The sequence below is a fragment of the Sparus aurata genome, chromosome 3, assembly GCF_900880675.1.
Source record: "Sparus aurata chromosome 3, fSpaAur1.1, whole genome shotgun sequence".
Taxonomy (NCBI): domain Eukaryota; kingdom Metazoa; phylum Chordata; class Actinopteri; order Spariformes; family Sparidae; genus Sparus; species Sparus aurata.
Window position 1 is genome coordinate 26,571,167 of NC_044189.1, and position 24,726 is coordinate 26,595,892.

Here is a 24,726-nt window from a genome sequence, read left to right on the forward strand (position 1 = left end):
TAAAATATAAAAGTTATTTAACTCATAACAGTAGCGGAACAAAAGGCACAATGCAGCTTTAAATTATATCTGAATTATGTTTCTGCAATACATAAGTGTAAACTATTAACTAGCTGAATAATCCGTTACTCTTTTTCTGTTTTGGTGGCTTGCTGTGTGCAGTAATTTCATCCTACAATCTACCAAGCAAATATTCCATACATTAGGTAAGAGTATTTAGATGACCAAGAGCACAACAGCCTACAAGCCTTCAAAATGTATGGCTGAGCCCAAAAAACACATCCCCAATAAACTCCTAATGGTTTCTCATTTTAAGAAGCTTTATTTTTCTCAAAAATTAATGATGATCTTTCTTGAGATTGCACATTCTTAATATTTTCTAATAAAAAAACACCAAAGGAAAAAAAAGATATCTTTGGTAAACACATTTCTGGGCACAAATCACAGACATAAGGAAACCCAAAGATCTGCAAGCTTTTGCTTAATTAATAAAAAAAACAAAAAACAAAAAAACCAAAACACCCAAACAGGCACTGTCGGTCAATCATGATGTCAACACATACTACACCTTGTGTTATCGCACTAAGTTAGGGCAATTGGAAGGTGACTATCAAGACCCATCATGTGTTGTACACGATACACAAAGGTTAACTTGCAGATTACTTTGTTTTATTAAAATGATAATACATATTCTTTAAAGTTTGCACTAGATGTAATTGATTTACAAGGCATACAATTCACAATAGATTATACATAATTAAAAAAAAATGTTGTACTAGGATTAAGGATAATTATGCTAATTTTTGCTTCTTTCTGTAAACATGGTGATCACCTTTTCAATAACATTTTTTTCAGGGTAGATCAGTGGACCATAGGTCAGGGAAATTCAAAAAGCTGAACCCAAAAGCAAATAAATATATATATACTATAGGCCATATTTTCATTTCCAAATCTGTCTATGTGTATAGTTTCTGGTAGCTATAGTTTGACATCAGAGTAGTTAGCATCGCTGGCAAACTAAAAAATTACAAATCAAAACAGCTACATTAATATCAATACAATCACATGAGTTGAGGGATATCAAGTAATATGCAACATATCCGAGGGTAGCAGATATCCAGATAATGTATTGTGGGCCAACAGTCCCTCCTCAGTGTGCTGGTCATTGTTTACAGTCTGAATAGCAAACTATGAATTTATCAGCTTGTGCCTGACATCGATTTAGCTCATCTTTATAACAAATATCTGCATATGGATGCAGATGAATTTTTCAAAAAGCCAATAAAAAGCCACCAACCAAAGTGGCTCAAATGTTACATGTCAATACTACTCAGATCACAAACATAAACCAGAACACTTCTGATTGAAATTTCTTGTCCCTTGCCTTAAAAATCTGCATTCATATGAAGATATCTATTTATAGAGATCAAATAACTGCAATGCAATAACTGCCGAGTCACATCTATTTAAAGATGTGGCACAATGAGCTTTATTGGGTTTAGTTGTTTGAGTCTCTCTTGATCAAACTTCACTCAACTGAAGAAGGTTTATGATGATCGGGGAAGTTAAAATATCACTACACATCAGCCCTTTAGAAATCGCATACACTTGTGATCAAGGCAAAAACTACGATGATTATCATCTGACCAGTAATCCCTTTTCTCTCAGCGGTGGATTCTCTGACATGTAATGAGATATTCAGGAAAAGCCTGTGTGTCATTGAAGATGACAAACATTGTCGGCTTAGTGATGTCATCTGTCACGCTGTCATATCTGAGGGGAATGTCACCAGTCTCTTTCAGCGGGGCTGTCTTCATCGAATGGCAGCCTTTTGTGTAGTCTCCCGTTAGAACCTTTGACACAAAAATAAACTTGTATCCGTCTGCGTTTGGGGGTGAATACTGATCCTGGACAGACAGCGCAGAGTTCACAGCAAAATACACCCCCTGACCATAAACGGTGGCTGTGTGGAGAAAACAAGATGTCAGAGATGAATACCCCAAGATAAGACAAATAGAGTCTGGCAAGAGAACATTGGTATCAAAAACATACCATTCTTTCCACAGAAGCTTCTGTTGAATCCATGAACGCAGATCTCCTTAACACTCGACTCGCTTGTGCCATGGTAGAGAGTCTGTTCGATTACCGGATATGTGGCACGCTGCAGTACGCTCGCCTTCTTCAACTTGTACTGATTGTACAGCAGTCGATTCATCAGCTTCTCCACCTGGAGAAAACAGTGTTAATACAGACACACCAAATAATTTGTTTAAAATATATAGCTCATTATATTTCACCTGTATGATTCTGATTTTGCTGTGGTATTCCTGTATGGTCTCATAGAAGCTCTTCACCACGTTTTGAAATTCATCAGATTCCTCGTCCACTTTGGTTGCCTCTGGCAGGTTTGACAGCAGAGAGAATTCCTCCTCTGTAAACAAAGGATTAATTTTCATTCAGTAACAGACATCAGATGGATCATTAACATAACTGTTCACAATAATAACAATTAGTAAAATGGGAGTTCAATTTTTGGAATTATACTCTCGGTCTGTAAATCTAAACATTTCATCATCAGAGGGTGTACGCATTGGGTCTGTACATAAAACCATGTACCTCCAGTACACTACAACAGGCTACAGAATACATGCATCTGTGTAGTATTCCCTTTAAGTGGATTAGAATGGGTGACTGTGAGAAGTGTTGTAAAGCACTCAGTAGACTAGAATAGCACTATATTCCATTTAACATTTATGGTAAAGCAGTTTCTGCAAACCACAGATACGTCCTAACTTGTGTCATTTGCCAAGTAATATACATTTGTACAAAATGTGTCATATCCCATTCACATTTAATGATTATAATGCAATTGTCATATCTGAAGGTGGAGAGAACAGTGGTGGAGTAACAGGTGACATGGCTGCCAAGCTGGTGACAGCAGTTCGAGTCTGTGTATTTTTTATTTTTTAAGTGCCACACCACTAGATCTTTTTTTAAGGAGACAGCATGACAACTTCCAGCCTTGTTTGGGGCATCCGAAAACGTTACTTGAAGCCAAAACATGACATTTTCCTAACGCTAACCAAGTGGTTCTTGTGCCTTAACCAAACCAGAGCATAAGAACACTGTTATGGCCAGAGATACTTTTTTTATAAATTAGCAATATAAAGAAACGTAAAGTTTTGACCTATATGTGATTTTGCAAGAATGTACTAGCATTCGACGGCATGTATTCTTACGACTGGGTCGGATGTCTACAGTTATCTATGTACGCATTCAGAGTATAATCCAGGCCTAACAAATAGAGCTAGCTAATGGAAACTGGAGCTTTAAGTAATGTTTGAAATTTAATTAGAGAGAAAACATTAAATGACACATGACAATGAAGTCCAAGAGCTTTTATGTTTTGGTGTCTAACAAAGACAAGAGACATGCCTTTGAGAACAAAGTTAATGTTATCATGATAGAAACTTTGAGTCTGCATTATCTAGCCAACCTAAAATTGTGCGTTCAATTATAATCTTAACTTGTCTGACAATCTTTCACTACATGTAGTTGATTTTGGACTTTATAAGTAGTCAATTCTACAGAAAACCGAATGTATAAGAACAGTATAAATTCACTTTACCTGGTACACCCTCAACCAAATCCTCTAAATTAACCAACTTCCTGGTGATTTTCACAGATTTCCCTGAAGCTACGTTGTGTTCTTGCATCTTCTCAAAGTTTATGGTGTGAGGCTGATTGTCTAGCAAGATATCGATCTTCTTCAGCTTCAACCTCCAAACATTCTCGATGAATACTGTAGCATCAGGTGAATACGGGGTCGTGTCTGAAGTGACGGGGTCATGAAACACCCACTGGACAGCTCTCAGGATTTCCTTGTCAGATACACCACTGGACATTTTCTCCAGCAGGAGCTTTACATCACACAGTGCTTCGGTCACAAAGTCCTTGAAGCCAGAAACCGTGATTATGGTGCCCTGAACTTGAATCTCGACTCCATGCTTCCTTTTGATCAACTCCAGACAATTCCTGTGGTACTCTGAAATGTTCTTCAAAGCCCTGTGCTCCAGTTTCTCTTCCACCTGCCTCTGGCTGACCTTCTTCCCGAAGGCTATGTCCACCCGAATCAGGTCACAACTATAACCTGCACACACATACAGCTGTAGGGTGTTGGCTGCCTTGATGGTGTCCTGTAAAGACATACCAATGCCCTTTTTCAGCTGATCCGTTTTGGTGCCCTCGTCGGTACTACCAGAAGATTCTTCGCATGGGATCATTTTCTTGGACAGCTCCAAGGCTTTTTGCAGCTGTTCTTCCTCATCCTCAATGGACCAAGGGCCTGACTCCATGGAGTACTGGATGGCTAGAGAAAGTTGTGCGTCTTCTTCAAGGTCTCTACAGGAAAGCTTGGTGGGGGGAGGTCTTGGACCAGGAGGCAGGAACAGATATCCATCCTTCAACACCATTAACCCACTCGTAGTTTCCACAAAATTTAAGGGCTCTGAAGCCTCGACAGGTAATCCATCAGAGCCCTGGTCTGTCTGGCTTGCTGGTTCCTCTGCTGTGTACAGGTCTAGGTTATCCATGTCATCAAGTTGGTCTGGCGCAGACACACCCTCCACGTCAACGGCTGAGACGATTCTCTTTGCGTCCTCTAAAAGGCCTTCAAAAGAGACAAGACAGATTGTTTGAAACTGCACAGAAATACAACCCCCATCCTGAAACAGTTGGGACACTATGTAAAACAGTTAAATTACTTGCAAATGAACTGTGTTCACCAACAATGATTTTATAAATTGTTTCTGAACCCATGTAGTAATATCTGATATACAATCAGGTGAACCTTGTCCCATACTTGCTTGTTAACAACTGGGCCTTTTCTGGGTTACCCCTTTCATACCCAATCATGATACTATGCCCCTTTAACAATGAAGCAGTTTGCCTGTGGAATATTCCAAACAGGTGTGTTGTGAGCATCCCTTAAACTTTCCCAATCCCTGTCCCATCTTCAAAATGAGTAGCAAAATCTTCACATTCTGGCCTATTCATTTTTAACACAGCTTCCCAACTTTTTTTTTTTTTTATCAGGGATATATGAGAAATATTTTCAGTTATTATTGAAATTGATGATTACCTCCGCCCGAAGCTCCATTCTGATCAGTTTGCATTGAATCTGAATTTAACTCCTGTGGAGAACCATCCAAAGACACTCTCTGGAAGTTTTTGTGTGACATCATCATCCATGCAGCTTCAAAAATGTCCTGAAATAATAAGCAGTATGTTTCTGTGAACACATAATAGTGTATTGATAGTGAACTGTCTATTACCTCTCCTATTTCTGAACAATTTGTATACATTTAACAATTCATTTTCATAACTTCCTATAACAGAGGAATTTTCTACACTTTGGTCTGAACAATAGCTTGATTTAACATGGTTAAAAACAAAAAATGGTTTGATTTAGTTTTTGTGCTAATCATTGGTGCAAATTTGCTGAAACAGAGGTTTGCTTTGTTTTTTTTGGTTTTTAAACCTAGTGTGTCCACTTCCCTGGCTTTTCTGAATATGCTGTTAGTGGTGATATTTAATTTATACTGCAGAATGCTGTTTATGCATTTGGAATCCTCAGTTAGGTTGTGATTCAACGTAGTGTAACAACGCATTTATATCAGTTAGGGCACCTGAAGTGCAATAACTCACAGCCAGCAAAGGACCGAAAAGGGATTAGCTTTATGAACACATGCTGCCATTAAAAAGAAAATGTTGACATTTTAAGAAATGCTTATTTGTTTTCTTGCAGAGAGACAGATGATATCAATACCACTCAAATCTGTCCATGACAATATCTCCTGCAATGTAAAAATATTCCAAGGAAAAGAAATGGAGTGATTGACACAATAGCTTGCTAACTGGCTCAGGACATTTCAACTTAACTTTTATGAAAGTGGCATTTTAATAGTCTGGTGTTCATTGAGTTTCAACGATTAATCAACAACTTATACTATTACTGATTCATTACAGAACTTCATTTTGACAGAAATAAAACCAAACTAAGTCAACTACATTTCTCTACAAAAACTACCATTTCTCATACAAGCAAGAACTGAAACCAGTGACTGGAGGGTCAGACATTGCATTCATCAATCTTGGAAAATGGCAAGCAATAATGTAGTCAAAAATAGTGAAATGTAGAAAGAAAAAAGAAAGAATTATTATCCTGTCTCTATAATTTTTTTGTGAGTGGTAAATAGGTAGTTTGTGAGTTTAAATATTATTTCATAAGTGTTGAGCTAGGGATGACAACAAAGCAGCAGTAAGAAAATGAAGCACAGTGATGGTAAAACATCTGGCAGGCAAGACTTGCTGGGAAACACAATAAACACCAGTGTTGCACTTCTTTCTTGTGTGTGCTGGTAAACTCAGCCTCAGGCTATGCTGGATAAGGCTTCAAGTTAGACAGCTCATCAAGGTGAATGACAACCAATATAAATGGCCAACTGGGAGGACGCGTAGAGGGATGAAATTGCATATCTAGCTCCAAATACACAGAAGGATACAAAGAAAAGAAAGAAAACTCTTGCATTCTTCCACCATTACCTGCTGTGGCAGCGGCTCCCAGGGCATATGCTTTGGGTTGATATAGACCTGAAACTTTGTCTCCATCTCTTTAAGTATGCTCTTGCAGTCCTTATCATGTAAAAACCGGGTCACTCCTGGAGCGTTCACTGTAATGGTTCTGGTGCAGATAGAAGAGAGGACACCTTGCAACACCTCTTCAGCCATTTGACAAGCAACCGCCTGGCCATGGATCTATCAGGTACATTAAAAACAAGATAACAAAAAAATACAACAATCTACTGGGCAATGTTAAAATGGCACCAGAAATGACTTAAACAGAAGCTTGAAAAGTGGCCTGCAGTTAATAATCTCTGCTTCTACATGTGATACTGACGTAATACATACCTTTAACCCGCAAACATGCTCTTCTTCTAGTGGAAAGATAGACACTTGGTCCATGTCAGCCAGTAGCTGATGACAATGGATCTGGATGTATTTCAGCATGCCTGGCTCCATAGAGAGGACTGTTTCCCTTTCAATAGGTGTGCTAAGAAACTCCAGGATTGCAGTGCGCTTCTCACTCTCCATCCCTTTCAGAGTCAACACATCAATATTCCCCCCTCGTTCTGACACCTTTACAGAGGAGAAACCCAGAGCCTTCAGGAACTGAGACCATTCTCTGCAATAAAAAATCCCTTCATACTGCGGGTCCACCGGCATGCTGAAGTGAGACACCTGGGATTTCAAAAACCTACAAGCCTGGTTAGCCGAGTCCCGGGATAGGGAGGTTACCACAATGTCACAGTCTGATACAGTGTACATAGTAGGTGACTCTGTTTGATTCACTGTTTGCAGAAGTCGCTCTTTTACATCTTTTCTTGCGAGGAACTGAGCATTTTCCTTCTCGAGGGTGAAATGAGCCTCAATCATTTTGTCAAAATAGTCCGAGATGGAGTGTTCTATCTGTTCAAATGTCTGTCTGTCAGTACCTTCAATGTACACACCATTGTCTCTGATTTGGATGGTGACATTTGGGTGAGCCTTTTCAGTCATGTCCTGTTGAAAGGTGCCGAGCTGAAATAGAGCAAGCTTTACTGGCTCAGTGATAGCGATATGGCTTGACAGTTTATCTTCTTCCTCCTGTTGATCGTCCATGACTTGCTCTGCTACGTCCTCTATTGGCTCAGGGGTGGCGAGGGGCTCCGGTGCAGTATTAGCAGAGGACTGGCTGTTTGCACTGTCCAACGTGGCAGGATTGGTCTCCATATCAATCAAATCCTCAGAGTTGCTCTCAGCCATATCTTGGCTTCCAACTTCCGAGTCTTGCGGTGTAACACTTTGTATAGGTTGTAGAAAATCAAAGTATGGCATCACCACAAGATCGGCACCTTCCAGTTTGTGCGGGTGTTGAAGGACAGAGCTAATAGCTGGTAAAAGAAATACAGACATTTTGTTCCATAAAAAAAACTACCATGGGAAAAAAACTGTTTAAAAGGTTGCATAATACAAAACTTACAGTCATAATTGACAAAGGACACCTTGGCTGTGCCCTCTGAAAGCATTGTGACCTCCTTCACCTTCGGATTCCCACCGACCTTGGTCTCAAAGTACAATGTGAGGGTATCTGGAGTGGTGCCAGGGTGCAGGTTCTTCACAAGGATGGAGTCAGTTTGCTCAATCTGTTCAAGAGTCACCTTGGCCCCAGAAAGTTTCCTCTTGGAGACTTTTGCACTTAGTTTTTGGAAATCTACAAAACAAAAAATATATCTTAAACAATGCCATGAAGGAAAATGATGATTATTTATTTAATTATTGAACATTTGGAAATAAAAACATTAGTGTTTTTAAGAAAAAAAGAAAATATGTGCCTTTAATGTACCTATTGAGAGGGGTTGGCTGAGGTGAATGAGGATGAGATCTCTTTCCGGTGAGGGATACAGAGTGTAGTCATTCATGTTCAGGTTGAGCATGTTCTCCACATAAAGCTCTATCATATCAGTCATGGTGGTGGGGTCGATCCCCCTCAGCAGCAGTCTACATGGGTCCTTAGAGGCAGGCTTTCTCACACTCAGCTCTACATTATGCAGAACATGGTGCCCTTTAGACAGCACTTGGGTGGCAGCTGTCAAAATCATTGGAGCAGAAGTAAAGGCAAAGTTAGCATACTGTATGTCAATAATAAATCATTATGCTGTTTCCATTCAATGTTTTTAAGTACAAATTTAGTTTAAGTACAATATAGCTTTCTTTCAGCAGTGTTTATCTTTTGTAAGTTAAATGTTTAATGTCTACTTTGATGCTTATAAAGGTAAGAAGGATCGATGTTTAAAAGCTTTTAAACTGATAAGTTAAATGAGCTTACAGTACATACAAATATTCATATATATACACAGACATATATATATGTATATTTGTATGTGCAGTAAGCTCACTTATTCAACTGATCAACTTAACTTTAAAGTCATCAGATACATTATTATTTTTTAACAAACGTGTATTACTAACTCTGTATAGATGGGATATAATTGCTATCATTGTTCTGTGGCCTGGCTTTAAAAGCCCTTTGTAAACATGAACAAATACAGACAATGAATGCCATAGAACTTACTTTTATTATCTAGAGCAAAAATACAAACAAACACAAGTCTGCTAACATGAACTTAACGTTTATTGGCTACTTGCTACATGCTGCAAATAATCAGTTAACTTGCGTACAGATGAAAATGCTGCTGGAAAGCACTAGGATCCTTCTTCGGGGAAAATAGCTACTGTACATGGTATTAGATCAGTGTATAGACTCAAGTGTTCCCCAATGCAATCCACCTTTTTATGCAGTACTAGAGGTATTTCCAATACGGCTATCAATATCCCTATTTTTAGGTAATTTAGATGTCGCACATTAAAGATTTTAGACGCAGCTTAATTTGAGGCTAGCAAATCAAATGTACAAATTTGTGCCCAGGCTTGCAAAATACATCAGACAAACACCCCCTATGTTTCCACTTACCCGCTGCCTCTTCAAACACGAGAATGGCAGTATCACCCTTCTTCTCCACAGAGACAAGTGGACCTCCCCCAGAGCGCCGCTTATTCTCAAAGTACAGAAAGAGCAGCTCCTCATCAACACCTAGGGGCAGACCCAGCACCTCCACCGTCCTGTCCTCCACACTTTTAATGGACATCCTGTAAAACACATACAGGTTATACAGTGCCAGAAGAAGTGGTTCAAATCATTTGTTTACAGCTTTCTGGCTCTGTGGGAAATTGCTAACATTATGCTATCCATGAGCTGAAAATTGCTATTTGAAACACATTATGTTTTCATTTACTTAAATATAACATTATTTTACATACATTTCAACATGTCACGTAACTGTATATATTATAATATGGTCAGTCATTAAAACAGGGAAAGATCAGGCCTTTTGCTCTCTCTTATAACCTCAGAAAGAACAAGTCTTGGTAGAGTAGCTTCTCATACAAGAACGTGCGTTTATGACTCAACCACATTTTACAGTAGTAATCACAATTCTGCTCATTTTAACTTTAGGACTTAGTAGCAAAACATCATCATACCCTGTTTTTTTAGCCCCTTTAAGGACTTCTTCACATTTACGTGGAGAAACTATGGAAATGAGCCTGTGTGAGAGAGATCTTGGCCTACCTAACACTATCAGGTTCAGAGCTGGATAACAGGAAGCTCGGCCTCTTTTCATTTTTCCCCCCAGCTACTATACATTTGGAGCTAAATTTAACGGTGGTGTATTTGTTACAAGAAGCGTTTTCCTAAGCAGTTCACAAATAGAGTTACTGTTGCACTGTAGCTGTTATTTTTAACTGCGCAGTGAACCCGTAGTTTATGTACGTGCCAATATATATTTCTCCACACTGGAAAGTGAAACCATTAGCAACAGTTGCCATGTTTAAACACTGAAGCTGCAGGTTTATCGCAACTGTGTTTTGTTCTGCCGACGGAATTAGAAAGTAGTTTTCACCGGGTATCGACACGTTTATGGCGCGTTACCTACCTGCACTACAAGGTAGACATTTGGTCGGAAAGTCGTTTCGTCCAAACGGGTTGAACTGGACTCTGAACACTTCCTTGTTGTGCTCCTCGTTGAACGGCGGGAGGCGTCATCAGCACCACGTGTTAAAAGGGAACATACGTCATCACAGGGACAACAAGTTATATTATATTATTACCTTCATTCAGTAACAGAATATCATGTTATACAAAACAATGTGACATAATATAATATAATATAATATAATATTCAATTAAACGCCATTATATTATTTTATTTGACTGTTTATATAGTGAATACTGTATTGCAGATAGATACATAAAATATCCCTTATTTCTTTAGTTTTATTTATTTATTTATTTATTTATTCATTAGACTACTGAAGATAATGTTATATCATCACATGGACCGTGTGGTGAAATTGTTTTGTGCTGCTGTTTCCAGTAGTCTTAAATGAACTTTATTATTATAATATAATATAATATAATATAATATGATATAATAAATATAATATAATACACAATATTATATCATACAATCATACAATATTCAATTAAATTCTATTATATTGGTTTTATTATACTGTATGTATAGTGAATACTGTCTTGTAGATAAATATATTGATAAATATTAGATATCCCTTCTTTAGTTTGTATTTACTATTTACTTAATAACTGGTCATCTACTGCAATGGATCTCAGAGAGAAATATTAGTATTAGTTTAGTTACAGTTACTAGTTGCTTTGCTACATCCACATAATAGTGTTTACAGATCAATGCATCAATAATTATAATGCAGTAATGTATATAATAATGTGCAGTCTTTTATTTTATTTTTTGTTGTTGTTGATAACACCTTTGGCTTTTTTTCTGGTAATTAAAATTCTTCATGTTGGACTATTTCTTTAATGGGTTACTTCTGAATTGTAGTTCCACCACTACTGCTGTTTGAACATAAATTGTAATGTAAGGAAATGAAAATGGCAAATACTGTTTCATAACTTATAAGAATTGAATCATGCTGAATTATGTGTCTTGTCAATATGATTATTAGGCTTAAGAAACCTGAAGGCAGTCAGTGGTGTATAATGTATAAAGTTTTAGGCGGAAGAGAATGAGGCACTTAGATGCCTGTGACTCACATTATAGTCATCATTGACCAGAAGGCCACTCTTAATATTTTAAACTACATTGTGTACAATCACTTATTTATAGTGTGGGTACCATGGTTGCAACATGGACTGCATGCATGAACATATATGGTTGACTGATATGTAGCTGTGAGCTTTAAGTTATTTGAATGACCCTTTGTATATACTGTCTGAGGAGTCCACGCAATGTCTGCAAGTCCAGCTGACTTCCATGCACTATATTGCACAGCTCTTTACAACTTATACACAGTTTGCATGATGTTTTTTCTACACTGGATGTTATCTTCTGGAGTTGTACTTAATATAAAACGTGTTCTGAGATACATAAAGGCTGTAATACAGTGCATAACTTTAATTAATTAAAATGGCTTTATTCTGTATGTGTGAAATGGGATGTAAAGGGGTGCAAGTTAGTTCAGATCTATTTTATATGTCATAAACTATAAATGTTTTCATTATAAGCAGAGTTTGTGTGATTAATTTGTTTTCCATACTGAGTACCTTAAAATAAATGGATGCATACAGTCAGAGTGACCTGAGCTCCATAGACTTTACAAAATCACGTAACTCATTAAATTAAAAAATCATTAATGTCATCATAATGTGCTCAGAAGCAGCTGATCAGTGTGCAGTTCCGACTATTTTGATAGGAATGTGTCCTTATACATTGGCTGAGAAATGAATAAAGTTGCGATAAAGCAGACTCCATACAGTCCAGTGCATTCTTTATCTCGTTACCTTTTCACATCATTATGAGGAGCTTATACACAGAAAATCAGTCGGCCAAAAATGTTTTAATGTGACATGTGCTGCATATAAAGGCCGAGCTGTAAATACGAGTGAGTGGGTCCACAGCCTTTAAAGCATTCAGATTCTACAGTGATCTTGTTATGATCAGTTTGGATGTTTGAATGAGGTTTGTGCTGTTAACAACGGACATGACATTAAAACAACGGATGAAAACAGTATAAAGTGGTTGCTGATCCGGCACGCTGATTATGTTAATTTGTGAAAATGAACTAGTTTCTCCCACAGCAGCCACAACACAGCTGTACTGTGAGAACAAGCTGCGAGAAACCGAGCTGCTTAATAATAAACAAAAAAAGCAAAGAGCATGAATGTGTAGCAGCTCACATGTGGCCAATTCCTCCAGGATAACAACTGTAGTTTCTCTTATTTTCCCTTTTAATCTAATTTAGGCATCCGATGTAAAAATCAAAAAGCCTGTTGGTGCACAGTTTACAATTCATTACTGAGATAAGAGAATCAACAGTTTTTTGTATGTGTAATAGAAAGGAGAAATAATAACCTCAGGAACCTACCGGCACTCACATATTTTTTTAATGTTTTATTCCAGTCTATTAGTTGTAGCGTGTGGTGGTGGAACAAACTTACCTCATAGAGAGGGGGCACTCGAATGAACACTCGCCCCCTCACCAATTAAAGCTGACTAATGGCCATGTTTCTCATTTCATCCTTTAAAAGAAAACTATTTAAATTGGTAGACATGAGATCAATATCTATGAGGCAAAACACAGTCTTCACAACAGCAGAAACCAGAGAGACACATTCAAAGTTGTTGCCGCAGGGCATGAAGTCTTGATATCTTCCGGAAACAAATTATCCTACTGCCTAGAAAACAATGATTTCTCTTCAAATCAAAGACATTTTTCATTTTTATTATGTATGGTTATCCATATTTTACTTTGTCTAATTCAATTATTTAAAGTACTCTTAAACTATGTAGTCGAAGGTGCAATACTTAAGAATTGACCACTTGTCGAATTCGAAACAAATAGGTGGAAGCATATCAGTAGAGCTGTAGCTCAGTTAGCTGTGCAGCTAGCTGTAGAGCTTGAAGCACCAGGGAAGTGTTGGTGTTTGCACCTCTAGTGTAGGAGCATTGGCTTTGGTCTAGCTGGTTAGCATGCTAACTTCAGTGGGTATCTCTGCAATACATAGACGTCATGATGTCAACATGGGTATTAGTTGAATTCTGTTAATGTTAATTAGTTACTTTTTGAACTTTGATGCCTCTAGCTCATCTCGACTGTTGTAAAATGATTTATTTCCCTCTGGTCTCCGGAACCTTTACCAGTATGCATACAAGCACACTATCTACATTACAGTTTACCCACACACATTCTGCATAAACTTGTGAAATGGGTTATTAAACTGAATTAACCCCTTGTCCTTTACAGACATTTCAGCAAGAAAGGCTCCAATTAGATGTAAGTATCAGTGACCTGAGACTTCTTTAGACCACGGGAATTTCAAAAAGAATATAAACATAAGATTTTCCTGAAGGTGCTGCTTTAATGGGTCGTACATAACTATTCAACATTAAAGAGCTCAACGGGATGGAAAAGAATAGAATACAGAAAGAATACAGGTGAAAGACAGACTTTGTATTCGAACATTAAACAGTGAATGAAGTTTGAAAAGTGCTAGTTAACACTTAGTCATCACATCAGTCATGTAAAGGACAAATCAACGGATGTTAATCCTGATACACGTTCCTGTCCACTAGGTGACAGTGTCCCCTGCATAACAGACGTGCACCGCTGTGGTCTTCAAGGGGGCTGACATATTTGAATTAAACAAATATTGTGGCTCCTCTTCTCATCAGCCTGCTCTCACGTGGAGAAGAAAAATGATGGGGAAGATGCTGACGATGCGGGCGAATGTCCCATTATGTTTCAAGGCACATGGAGCAAATCATAGCCTATTACAGACGCACCACAGAGCTCGAGTTCTGACGAATCTGAGATAACACAACATTTCAGATGAGAGAGATCTGTTGGTGAAAAATCATAACATGAAGGCAGGATAAGAACGTGTGTGTTTCGGGAAGGCATAAAGCGTTCAGTCTCGACACATATACAACAAGTTTAGCAGGTGCAGCAGGTAATTTCAAGCCTGGACGAAACAACATAGCTGTATTTCATCAAAACTAGAGAGGCAAAGCTGTTTACACACCTACTCAACATGTAATCAGCATTTTGTCCTGTGGTATATACAAAAAAAAAAAATCTTACTCACATATACTTAATATGGTTATAATATCATGCTTATGATTTGTTAAATTGAGCTTTTAAAGGTTGCTGACATTTATATAAAAACGATAATTATAGTACACTTAACTACAACAATTTGATGGTGAAATTAGGTATTAAAAAATTCCATTAAAGGCACTTTACACCCACGCTTAATGAACAATATGTCACAATGTACATCAAAAATGTTCAGTACATCATTTTAATGATAAGGCACCCCTGTATAGGCTGTTTCATATCTGATTCCGGTGATGAATAATGAATGTCGACAACTTAATAAAGGAGCTGGTGTTTGAGGAACACCTTGAGCATTTAAAAGCGTTAAATACGTTTTTATAACAGAGAGTGATGAAAATCTCATCAACGGCTTCGCTTCAGCACGACTCTTTAAAACAGGTCTCCAGTAGAGCCCTTCAGGGCCCAATAGACTTTTTAAATCCACCCCAAGCATTGTTATCTCACCACTGACTTCTCACTTTGCCATGTAGTCAAAAGGATGTGAGTAAAAATAATCCTTAATATTTGGTTGTTAAAACAGTTTTGATTCTGTCTGTGACATTGCTTCAACAATGTGCTGATAGTTGCAGCCACAGTTTCCATGTTCAGCTGGAGCCGGAGGGAGGTTATATTCCATAATTGAAAACAGGACTAAGAATCTGCAGCCATGCTCTTTTACCATGGATGTATTATTTAGAAGTGGATAGTGTACCCAGAGATGGCGGCTATTCATTCCAATTAGAATTGCTCCCCTTGTGCATGAGCCAAAAGTGTTGTCTAGCTTCTGGGTTTAATTCCTGGTTAGATTTTTTACATTGTGATGACTTCACAGATTTTTGAATCCATATCCTTGTCCCAAGCACAATTTTAGATATATGAAACCTCCATGGATCAAAAATTCATAATAGAGAGAGTCATAATGAACCTTGTTGCTGTTTGAGGTGTTCTGTCCACAGATATGGGCCAATGAGGATTTTTTTTGCTGCAATAGTGTGAGTTGCCACTGGGCAAAATTTGAATCAAGGCTGAGTGGCGACGCAGTATCCAGGTTATTTGTTGTACATCCATTACTGTGACGCTCACTTAGGCCCAGCACAGCCTCGAGGTAAATGCTAACAATGGCATACTAACACGCTCACAGTGACAATGCTAACATGCTGATGTGGAGCAGGTATATTTACCATGTTCATTAAGTTTAGCTTGTTAGCATGGTAATTAGCCTCAAAAATAAACTACAACAGAGGCTCATGGGAATGCAATTAGTTAGTTGCATTTTAGTTTTGAATGTCACTAGTGGTTTGGTATTGGATTAATGACACATTTTTGAGCTGATGATGGAGTGTATCGACTCCATCGAACACTCAGTAGTTTTTGAGATATTTCTATCAACACCCATGATGTCAACCTGCTGGTAACGCTGGAGGGCATCAGGGGATCAGGAGATGTTACTGAGATTCATCCTGCGGGGGAACGTAAATGTTTAGTTGTGCAATTGACCAGTCGACATTGCCGTCCCACATGCCACGCTGCCAGCATGGCTACAAATTTGTACAAGGTGGGAATTTGGGGGGCCGCTCTGAGTAATTTCAGACTCAATATGTAAAAATTTGACAACTCTTGCTGCAGCGGCTGGGTTTTCTTGTTAGCCTAATTTAAATCCTGGCAGTGCGGACAGGTCTTTTCAAACACCATTTTGTCAGTCATGTTGAGAACAATTCATCAGGAAATATCTGTAATTTAAAGTGTGGTCAATAGTTTTCTGACAGGGGGAGACGCTCCGACCTGAGCATTTCTAAAACTCTGGCTGAGGCCGTGTGGATAATCTATAAATGCCGAACATTAGGGCTGGATTTGGACTTGATTGTGAGTGTCCCCTGGCCTTATCAGAGTATATTTTACGGCTCAAATCAGACAAGCAAGAAACAAGCAGCTCTGTAGTGCAGGCAGTTTATAAGAATTTGGTCAGTATGATGAAAAACAGCTCTCTCTCTCTCTGTCTCTCACTCTCCGTCTCTCTCTCTCTCTTTCTCTCATACCTGCCATTATGGAATGTAAACCACGTTCTCTGCCATTTGGTGATAATTTATTCTGAAGTGAAATTTATGGTACAGTCAGCTGTGTGTTTTGTTGTGACGCTCATTAAGATGCTTCTAAGTACGTTGTTCGTCAATTTGGACTCAAACGGCCTCCCATATACACCAATTAAACCGGCAGACAGTGGTTATAATTCTGAGCAATCTTCCTGCACGGATGACAATGATGAACTTCACACAATATCCCTCTTGCTATGTCTATAAATCAGCAGAGTAATATGGCACTTTGTCGGACTGCTGCTGTCAACGGGACTTATTTTGTGTCAATGGCCATTAAGACACAAAGCTCCAGGTAGCCACAATGCTAAGCATTTATAGAAAAAGCGAGTACACACAGACAATATAACCAAAGCTTATTTTTGTATAGCATGCTTGTTGATAAGACATATATTCCTGTCTCCTTTTGTTCACTCCCAGACACTCAGTTTCTTGAACAAGTGGCAGTGTTGCGTAAGCCTTGTCTGTTGGTTTTATCCATCGTAGTGACATTTCTTAAACAGTAGCTTCAGTTGAAGAAGAGAAAGAGTTCCTGTGTCTTGGGAAATCATGGCAAACATGTTCTTCCTGTGTGAAAGGAAGTAAAAATAAACATTAAAAGGTTACTGAAGTTCATCTGATGGCCATCCCAACGAACATACGGGCTTGGTATCATCTGCCTTTAAACATTTGGATTTTGTGCTTGTCTGCCAGCAGCAGGGTGACATTATATTCATAATCTCCATCATGGACTCCTGTATGTCGGAAAGCTCCCGCCAAATGGTTCTCCTCCCAGTAGTGGTGCCAGTTTCCATACTGGTCTGCACCGAATCCAAACACGCTGACCTGGAGCAGACAAGGAACAAAAGCACAGACTTTCACATCACTTCAGATGCACATATTTATTAATTCTGAATCATGGTTTAGTTATTCCAATCTACTGTGGAATTTCAGTATTGTACTGCAATCAATGAAGCAATACAACTCACCTCATCGCATATGTGGATAGCGAGCAATAAGCTAAGGAATCCGGTGGAAGGATATCGTCCATGACCTTCGAGCCATGACTCATAGACGTATTTGAAAAATGTGGGACTGTAAATTAACACCTGAAAAAGAGTCAGAGGAATTTCTATTTATTAGCTCTTTACAGAGGCAAGACGTAAAGATAAATGTCTTTATAATGAAAAAAAATCAATAAATATCAGACAAAAAGAAGATAAAATACGAGAGCTTTAGTCTGGGCTGTTGCTGATGATTTGCACTGGGCAATTTTAGCTCAAATTAAGAAGTCAATGTTACAGCAACACCAAGATTGAAAAGTGGCTGATAGTATGCAACACTTGTTTTTTATGCTGTAAGCGGGTATATAATTACAAAAGCAGCCACCGTCAGTAGAGGACAAGTGGCATGCCATTTTCATTTGGCAGAGCAGTGACATACAACAGTGATACATCTCTGCAAAGAATCGCCATATGCTGGCAGTAACGTTATGTGTCAGTGACAAGCGCCATATGCCAGTTTAACTGCAGCAACAAATCACTTGTCAAAATGAAAAATACCTAGATCCTCACTCATTAAAAGAAGAAACACCTTTGTCTAAAAATACTCATGTACTCTATTTAACAAGTTAAAGTCCTGCCCTCAAAATGTTACTCAAGTAAAAGTAATCACGATACAGAAACATTTTTTTAGTGTTACACTACTAATAATACATTATATAATTGGATAGTATTACATAATGTTGTAATTTGAGTTTAGCCAACATAGTTTCTTAGTAATTGCCAATAAATAATGATAATGATCATTTATAAGCTCATCACATGTTTTACATGTAAAATCTGCTGTACTTTCCAACACTGGAGGCACCACTAAGAATCGGAATATATCTGTCACACTGCCATCAGTATACACTGATTGATGCCCATTCTTTTAAAATGAAATGTTAAAAAATTGCCTGCAACCCCATAAAAGGGATAAAGCGGTTACAGACAATGGATGGATGGATGGATGTTCAACAATCACATGTAAGTGTCAGATGCAGTTGTCCATATACTTTTGACCATGTATTGTACATAAAAGGTATCTAAGTTTTGTTTTAGTTTTTGAAGAACAAAATCCCAATTTAAGTAAAGCCATGTTTAAAAAAAGATACACCAAAAAATGACAAACCGTTTTGTAACTCACCTTATCTTTGTTTGCCTTTATCCTGGACGTGACCGGTATATATGTCCTGTAACACAAGAGAACACCAGGAGCCTGAAATTTGGGCTTTACTTGCCTAAAGAAACCCTGAAAGTCTATTCTTACAAGAACCAATTCTGCTTGTTTGTCCCCAATTACTAGTATCACATCCACAATCTCAGCATGATCCATCCGTTTGATCTCATTTTACTGAGGACATGTCTAAAAATAAATGTACCAGCGTCTTTCCTTATTACAGCTGTATGAAAAGAGCTGATTAAATATCATGGGCAGATTTAGTAGTCATCACATTAACATATGCTCACTGTCAGTTTTTCTTTTTTTTTTTGCTTTCTGACTCATCAGATAAGAGCCTGCAGAGCGGAGCTGATGTCATTCCGCGCACAGAAAAAAATAATTTGCCTTAAACAAAGCGGACTGAGATGGATGGCTGGATACAACAAAGCTGTGGTTAGATGCACAATATTTCTTCAGTCTGACTGATTGATTAGAGATTCCATCTTAACTGTTTACATGGACTCTAAATAAAATAATCCCATGTGTTGAGCCCACAGGCTGCAAAGCATGTATTGAGAATCTAATATTTTTGTCATGCATCTGCTTTTCAATATGATGGAAGAAGAAGACATTCTTCCCAAACTTTATTGAGGATATTCAGTTCATCCATTCATTAATTCATGAATTCATTCAATGATTTGCTCCACCTGTTATACAATTTTCAAGTTAGACCCACATCTTGTCATTAGTTGACCATTACAGTTCATCAAGAACCGTTTTTCAATTTAGGTTCCAGCTCTTATCGTTTCTTCAAACACTTGTTTGAACTCGTTGTTTCGATCCTTTCAACTATCAATAATCACAAAGTCTTTTAAGATCTCCAACACAAAAAGTTTTATCTGCCACCACCTTTTGTTTTTGCGATATTTCTGTCGCTCCTGGAAGAAACGCCACCTGATGTTACTCCCAGGCGAGGCGAACATGCACAGAAAGAATGTAGGTGTTCAAATTAGTAAGAATCAACCGGATCATGCATTTACATGGTTATTAGGCATTCATATTTTCCCCTTGAAATGAATTATCAAAAGTTTACGCCACCCCCCTCAGTCTGATTTAAAATGTATTCAGATCAGGCCAGATTGAATCAGGACAAGTTCATATTTAATTCTATTCCATAAATTCAATCTGAATATCTCATTCAATTACTTTCTGTCACATTGAGTCAATAGCTAGATTTGTGATTATTACATGAGACGGAATAACCAGAATTTGAAATACATTATCTTTATGTATAACACTAGTTAAACACATTATGTTTATGTAGAATTTCCCCTTAACTTTAAATGCAATAATTGAATAAAAACACACAGTTTATATATGCATTAATTCATCAAAATCCATTAAATGTAACATTTTACACTGAAGTTATGTAAAAAACTTTTCATTAAAATACTGTCTCTGTTTTATGTCGGTGATGAAAGTGAAAAATTGAACCATAACAATGTGCGAGGCTCTTTGCATAACGGCGCGTGCCGCTCCTTGAGTTGTCAACATTCAGTTTGCATATGAAAATGTTTTAATTTTCATACGCAATTAATTCATGTTTATGGCATTTTCATGATTTGAAGAGCTACAAAAACAAGCACAATGAGCTGACAAAGTGTAAATTTAAAGCCGGTGTCGACTCTACACCACGGCCGCGCAGACTTGGTTGAAAGCGTAATAATAATGACTATATGGTGAGATACAAATGTTTCCAATTAAGGGAAGGTTTATCAGGGCTATTGCCTCTGCAGCTACGAGTCTCATTAAAATTCAGAGATTATACAGACTGGTCTAATGCCATTTAGAAATGTGTGCTATACAGTAACTGGCTCCAACTGGCTCCTCTGCAGGTTCAGGCGAGTGAATATGAAAACTGTCCCTCATACATCTGGTGAGTTATACTACACACTTCACCCTTATGGAAAAGAAGTATGTCCTTTAACACACATAGGCTTGACATCTTTGCAAGGAGAAGTGCCTTACTTAGACTGTGCACTATTCTAAGTCATTCCTGTGTCCCCTTACACAGCTCTGCCCTTTTACAGAGCCCCACTTTATTTAACAAGACCAGGAAATGTAACAAAATATTTCACAACACTCAATTAAAATCTGATGGCTGTTGGGCTAATGCTGACATTACTGCCAGTAAAATGAAATTTAATGGTGCATAATGATTGCTTTGGCAGAGTTTGAAGACACATTTATAGGAAACATTTGTTTGGATTTACTCATCCCTCTACCATCTTACATGTTGCTGTGTTTGAGTTATTGGCAGTGGCATTCATTCGCAGTGGCCTCGTTTTTTTTTTTCCCCTGGATGTCCAGTAATCAAGCTAATGATTACGGGTCATTGAGAGTGAAACAGCTGAAGGTGAAATTTACTGGAAGATTAAAACTGAGTGATTATCCTTGTTATGGCAACCTGACAAATAGCAGCACTGAGTGAGTGTGATTGTTATGACAATCTGGTATTTGGAGAGGGTAAATGAATCTGGGAGTGCGGCACAGACATGAGGCATGGTGATACATTCACAGCCTGTCTTAGGACAATTCAGCTCTCGAACATGCAAATTTTTTAGTTAATTCGAAAATCGGAGGGCATTTTGTCATGGACATACAATTAGTATTACTTGGTAAAATACCAATAAAATTGACGGTTCTTTAGATTCAACTTTCAATATTATTGACAAGACTAAGTCTATGATCTGGTTAGGATTAGACACAACAACCACTAAGTTAATATCATCCGAACATACATATATGTCAGCTTATATATAGTATAGGTAATGTGAATGTGATGTGATACCTATTGTATAAATGTTGATATCTGCAGAAATGTAAAATGCCAACATTTAATTCAGCAGTCCTGTCTTAAATCATAGCACTTATAAACTTAAAGTATTCTTGATAAATAGCCGCTACCATGTTCAGACAAGGGCTTGAAAATTGTTTCTGTTTTTTACTTGATCAACAGTGACATGTTGTGTGGTTTCTTTCTTGTGACAAAGCCTTAAGCCATAAGCTTGCTTTGGACAAAAGCATCTGCTGAATGCCCTAAATGGAAATGGAAATGGCTGTGTATATTTACATAACATGACATAAACATGCGTCTAATGAATGGTTACAGAAACCGTGCCAATGCATCTATGACAGGACAGTTAACAAAATAAATTGTAACCACCGGGGGGACAATCAAACATATGCAAACATGTTTAACTGCCTTGAGTGTGTCATATTGTTGTCTGTTCTTTTAATATTTCATTTTCTTGCCATTGTCTCTTCATTAATATCAGAGCATTGCTGTCCAGCTCAGTGGCCAAGAGGTAACAGCATAGAACTTATGTCTAAGCACTGGACCACCGCTTAGAGTGTTGACTGTTTGTCAGGCATCGGAAGCAAAATCTCTGCATCTCTAGCAATGGGCATGAAAGCACTCGTGCTGTATTTTCTCAGGTTGTAAAATCAAAACAATAGGCTGAAAGATGCTAAAACACTGCATGGGAGCTGCAGAGCCAGGTGATTATTCTTCACGGGTTCGTCATCAGTACCGTCACCTCCACATTTAACTCTCAATACATAAATATAGATAAGTGCAGCTTTAAAATTTGATGGGTACACTTACTGTTTAATGGTGCCCGTGGTCAGAGCGCTAACGATCCACTGCAGGTCCAGGGTCTTGAAAGGGATCAGCACCAGACTGGTGGTGTTGTCCAGGTCCATGGCACTTTCTGGATACATGACATGATGAGTTGTTCTGGCGCCCACATCCTCCTCGAAACCAGAGGTAGGAGCCTGGTTCATTCTGTGGCGACAAAAAAGCAGAGATATTTATTTCTGGGAAATTTATATCACATCCCTCATTCCCCCTTTTTTTTAGTTGCTTTGCCATCTTTGTCTTTTCCAGCCTTTTGCTGTACCAATAGCCATTATCTATAAATGGGCTTGTTTTCATGAATTCCCCAAGTCAGCCAAACAACATGGCACTGCGACGTGGAAATCCAGCCATGTTCGCTTATTCAAGAAAAGAATTAAACATGTAAAAACAAAGACAGAGAAAAAGGGAAAGCACAATTTGTCCTGCTTCGGCATGTTTTGGACATCCAAACACCAATTCAGTACAATCCAGTGTCCATTTAGAGCTCAACAATTACCGCTTGGCAAGCCAGGCGATGCGTCCCTATTATTATGTTCGACAATACTCACTCAAGCTGGAGCAGTAATTGGCAGGAACATAGTTTGACAGTGGCAGTTGCTTTTTTGTCAGTGGAAGGAGGTGACACATAGAGGAAAAATCACCATGCTGACCCCCGGTGCGACGAGCATCACCTGTTTGGGCACTGCGGTCTGAGCAATAGCATTCTCCTCATTACTGACTCCGAGATGACAGCTATATAACAACTTGAATTTTTCACCTTGAGCCTGTCAGGACTCAAACGACCTCCTGCAAGAGGCATTTTGTTTCCAGGCTTCCTCATAGTTAAAGCTTTTACAAGTTGTATCTTTCCGGAATGTGGCCTCTAGGTTAAGAGATGACCACGACCTTGCACAATTGGAACATCCTCTATCCTTGGATTGAATTTAAATAATAATAATAATTAAAAAAAAAAATTAACTTGTCCTCGTAGCAGATTTTAAAACGTTTTGGCCAATCGAGGGCAAACATTTAACGATCACGTTGAATATCTCATTGCCAAAACTGTGGCAAAAACCCAGATTTTTTGTAAAGAAACAGACCCAGGTTTTCTTTAAACTGCAGGACAGTATAGTGAGGCAGTCATTCTATCCATCAAACCCATACACTCAGCTTATCACTCTGCCCTCAGATTCATTAATGGAGATCCTTCTGACACTCACAATCGTATTCTGTAGAACAAAGTTGGTCCTCTCTGGCACAGGGGTGTGATAAACTCTGGTATCTCCTGTATGTTTTCATCCACAAATCCTTTATTAGACATTCATCACCATGTATAACATCTCTGCTACAGGGCCCTGTGGTCCGGTAGCTCTACAAAGTGTCTTATGCTTCACATCTCACAGCTTTATTCCAAACTCGGAAAATCTGCCTTAAGTTTTCATGCACTGAACGCATGGAATTTTTTGCAAAACTTTCTAAAGATCAATACTCATTACCTCTGGCCAATTCAAGATGATGATCTCTTAACACTTCACCTCAGTGAGCAATTGCTTTCACAGAGTGTTGTTTTTTGGAAATGTTTTAACATTATAATTTAGCTCTTTTGTTTTTATTACCTCTACCAAGGAGGTTATGTTTTCACCCATGTCAGTTTGTTGGTTATTTGTCAGCAGGATTACACAAAAACTCCTGGAAACATTTTTTCACGAGACTCAGCCCAGAAACGACCCCATTAACTTTTACTATGTGTCCAGATAAATCCAGTTATTTTTTCTCACTTCCTTTATAAGTCTGAGATAGGATGTTTTTCAAAAATGTTTTAATTTCTCAGGGAATAATTCATGGATCTAGATGAAAACTACAAATTATTACTTTGTTGCACTTGTATGCCCCAGGGCTCCAGTCAAGCAGTGGTTCCTGAGCTTTGGCACAAAATAATTGCCAAAAGTTTTTTCGCAAAAAGTTGTGATGACCAATTGTTGA

The 24,726-nt window shown here is 38.2% G+C and overlaps 2 protein-coding genes across 2 annotated transcripts in view; both read right to left on the reverse strand.

Annotated features, from left to right (window-relative positions):
* Nucleotides 1-299: 299 nt before the first annotated feature.
* parp10 (poly(ADP-ribose) polymerase family member 10) lies at nucleotides 300-10,714 on the reverse strand. Its single transcript, XM_030412672.1, has 11 exons — nucleotides 10,593-10,714; nucleotides 9,572-9,747; nucleotides 8,444-8,686; nucleotides 8,081-8,311; nucleotides 6,970-7,991; nucleotides 6,604-6,816; nucleotides 5,141-5,267; nucleotides 3,629-4,669; nucleotides 2,298-2,431; nucleotides 2,053-2,227; nucleotides 300-1,963 (listed from the first exon to the last, which is right to left on the reverse strand). Exons 2-11 carry the CDS (start codon nucleotides 9,744-9,746, stop codon nucleotides 1,665-1,667), a joined length of 3,660 nt encoding a protein of 1,219 aa, XP_030268532.1. The 5' UTR covers nucleotide 9,747; nucleotides 10,593-10,714; the 3' UTR covers nucleotides 300-1,664.
* Nucleotides 10,715-14,031: 3,317 nt separating this feature from the next.
* st3gal1 (ST3 beta-galactoside alpha-2,3-sialyltransferase 1) overlaps nucleotides 14,032-24,726 on the reverse strand; it is an 86,819-nt gene continuing 76,124 nt past the window's right edge. Inside the window, exons 4-7 of the mRNA XM_030412882.1 lie at nucleotides 22,732-22,911; nucleotides 19,050-19,095; nucleotides 17,852-17,971; nucleotides 14,032-17,708 (exon numbers count right to left, since the gene is read on the reverse strand). Coding sequence (XP_030268742.1) covers nucleotides 17,535-17,708; nucleotides 17,852-17,971; nucleotides 19,050-19,095; nucleotides 22,732-22,911 — 520 coding nt within the window. The 3' untranslated portion in view covers nucleotides 14,032-17,534. The remainder of the gene's footprint in view (nucleotides 17,709-17,851; nucleotides 17,972-19,049; nucleotides 19,096-22,731; nucleotides 22,912-24,726) is intronic.

Coding starts and splice junctions, on each gene's coding strand:
- parp10 (XM_030412672.1), bottom strand. CDS start 9,746: ATGTCCATTAAAAGTGTGGAGGACAGGACGGTGGAGGTGCTGGGTCTG. Junction 6,817..6,969: donor AGCATGTTTGCGGGTTAAAG/GTATGTATTACG, acceptor TGTACCTGATAG/ATCCATGGCCAGGCGGTTGC. Junction 2,228..2,297: donor GCAAAATCAGAATCATACAG/GTGAAATATAAT, acceptor TGTTTTCTCCAG/GTGGAGAAGCTGATGAATCG.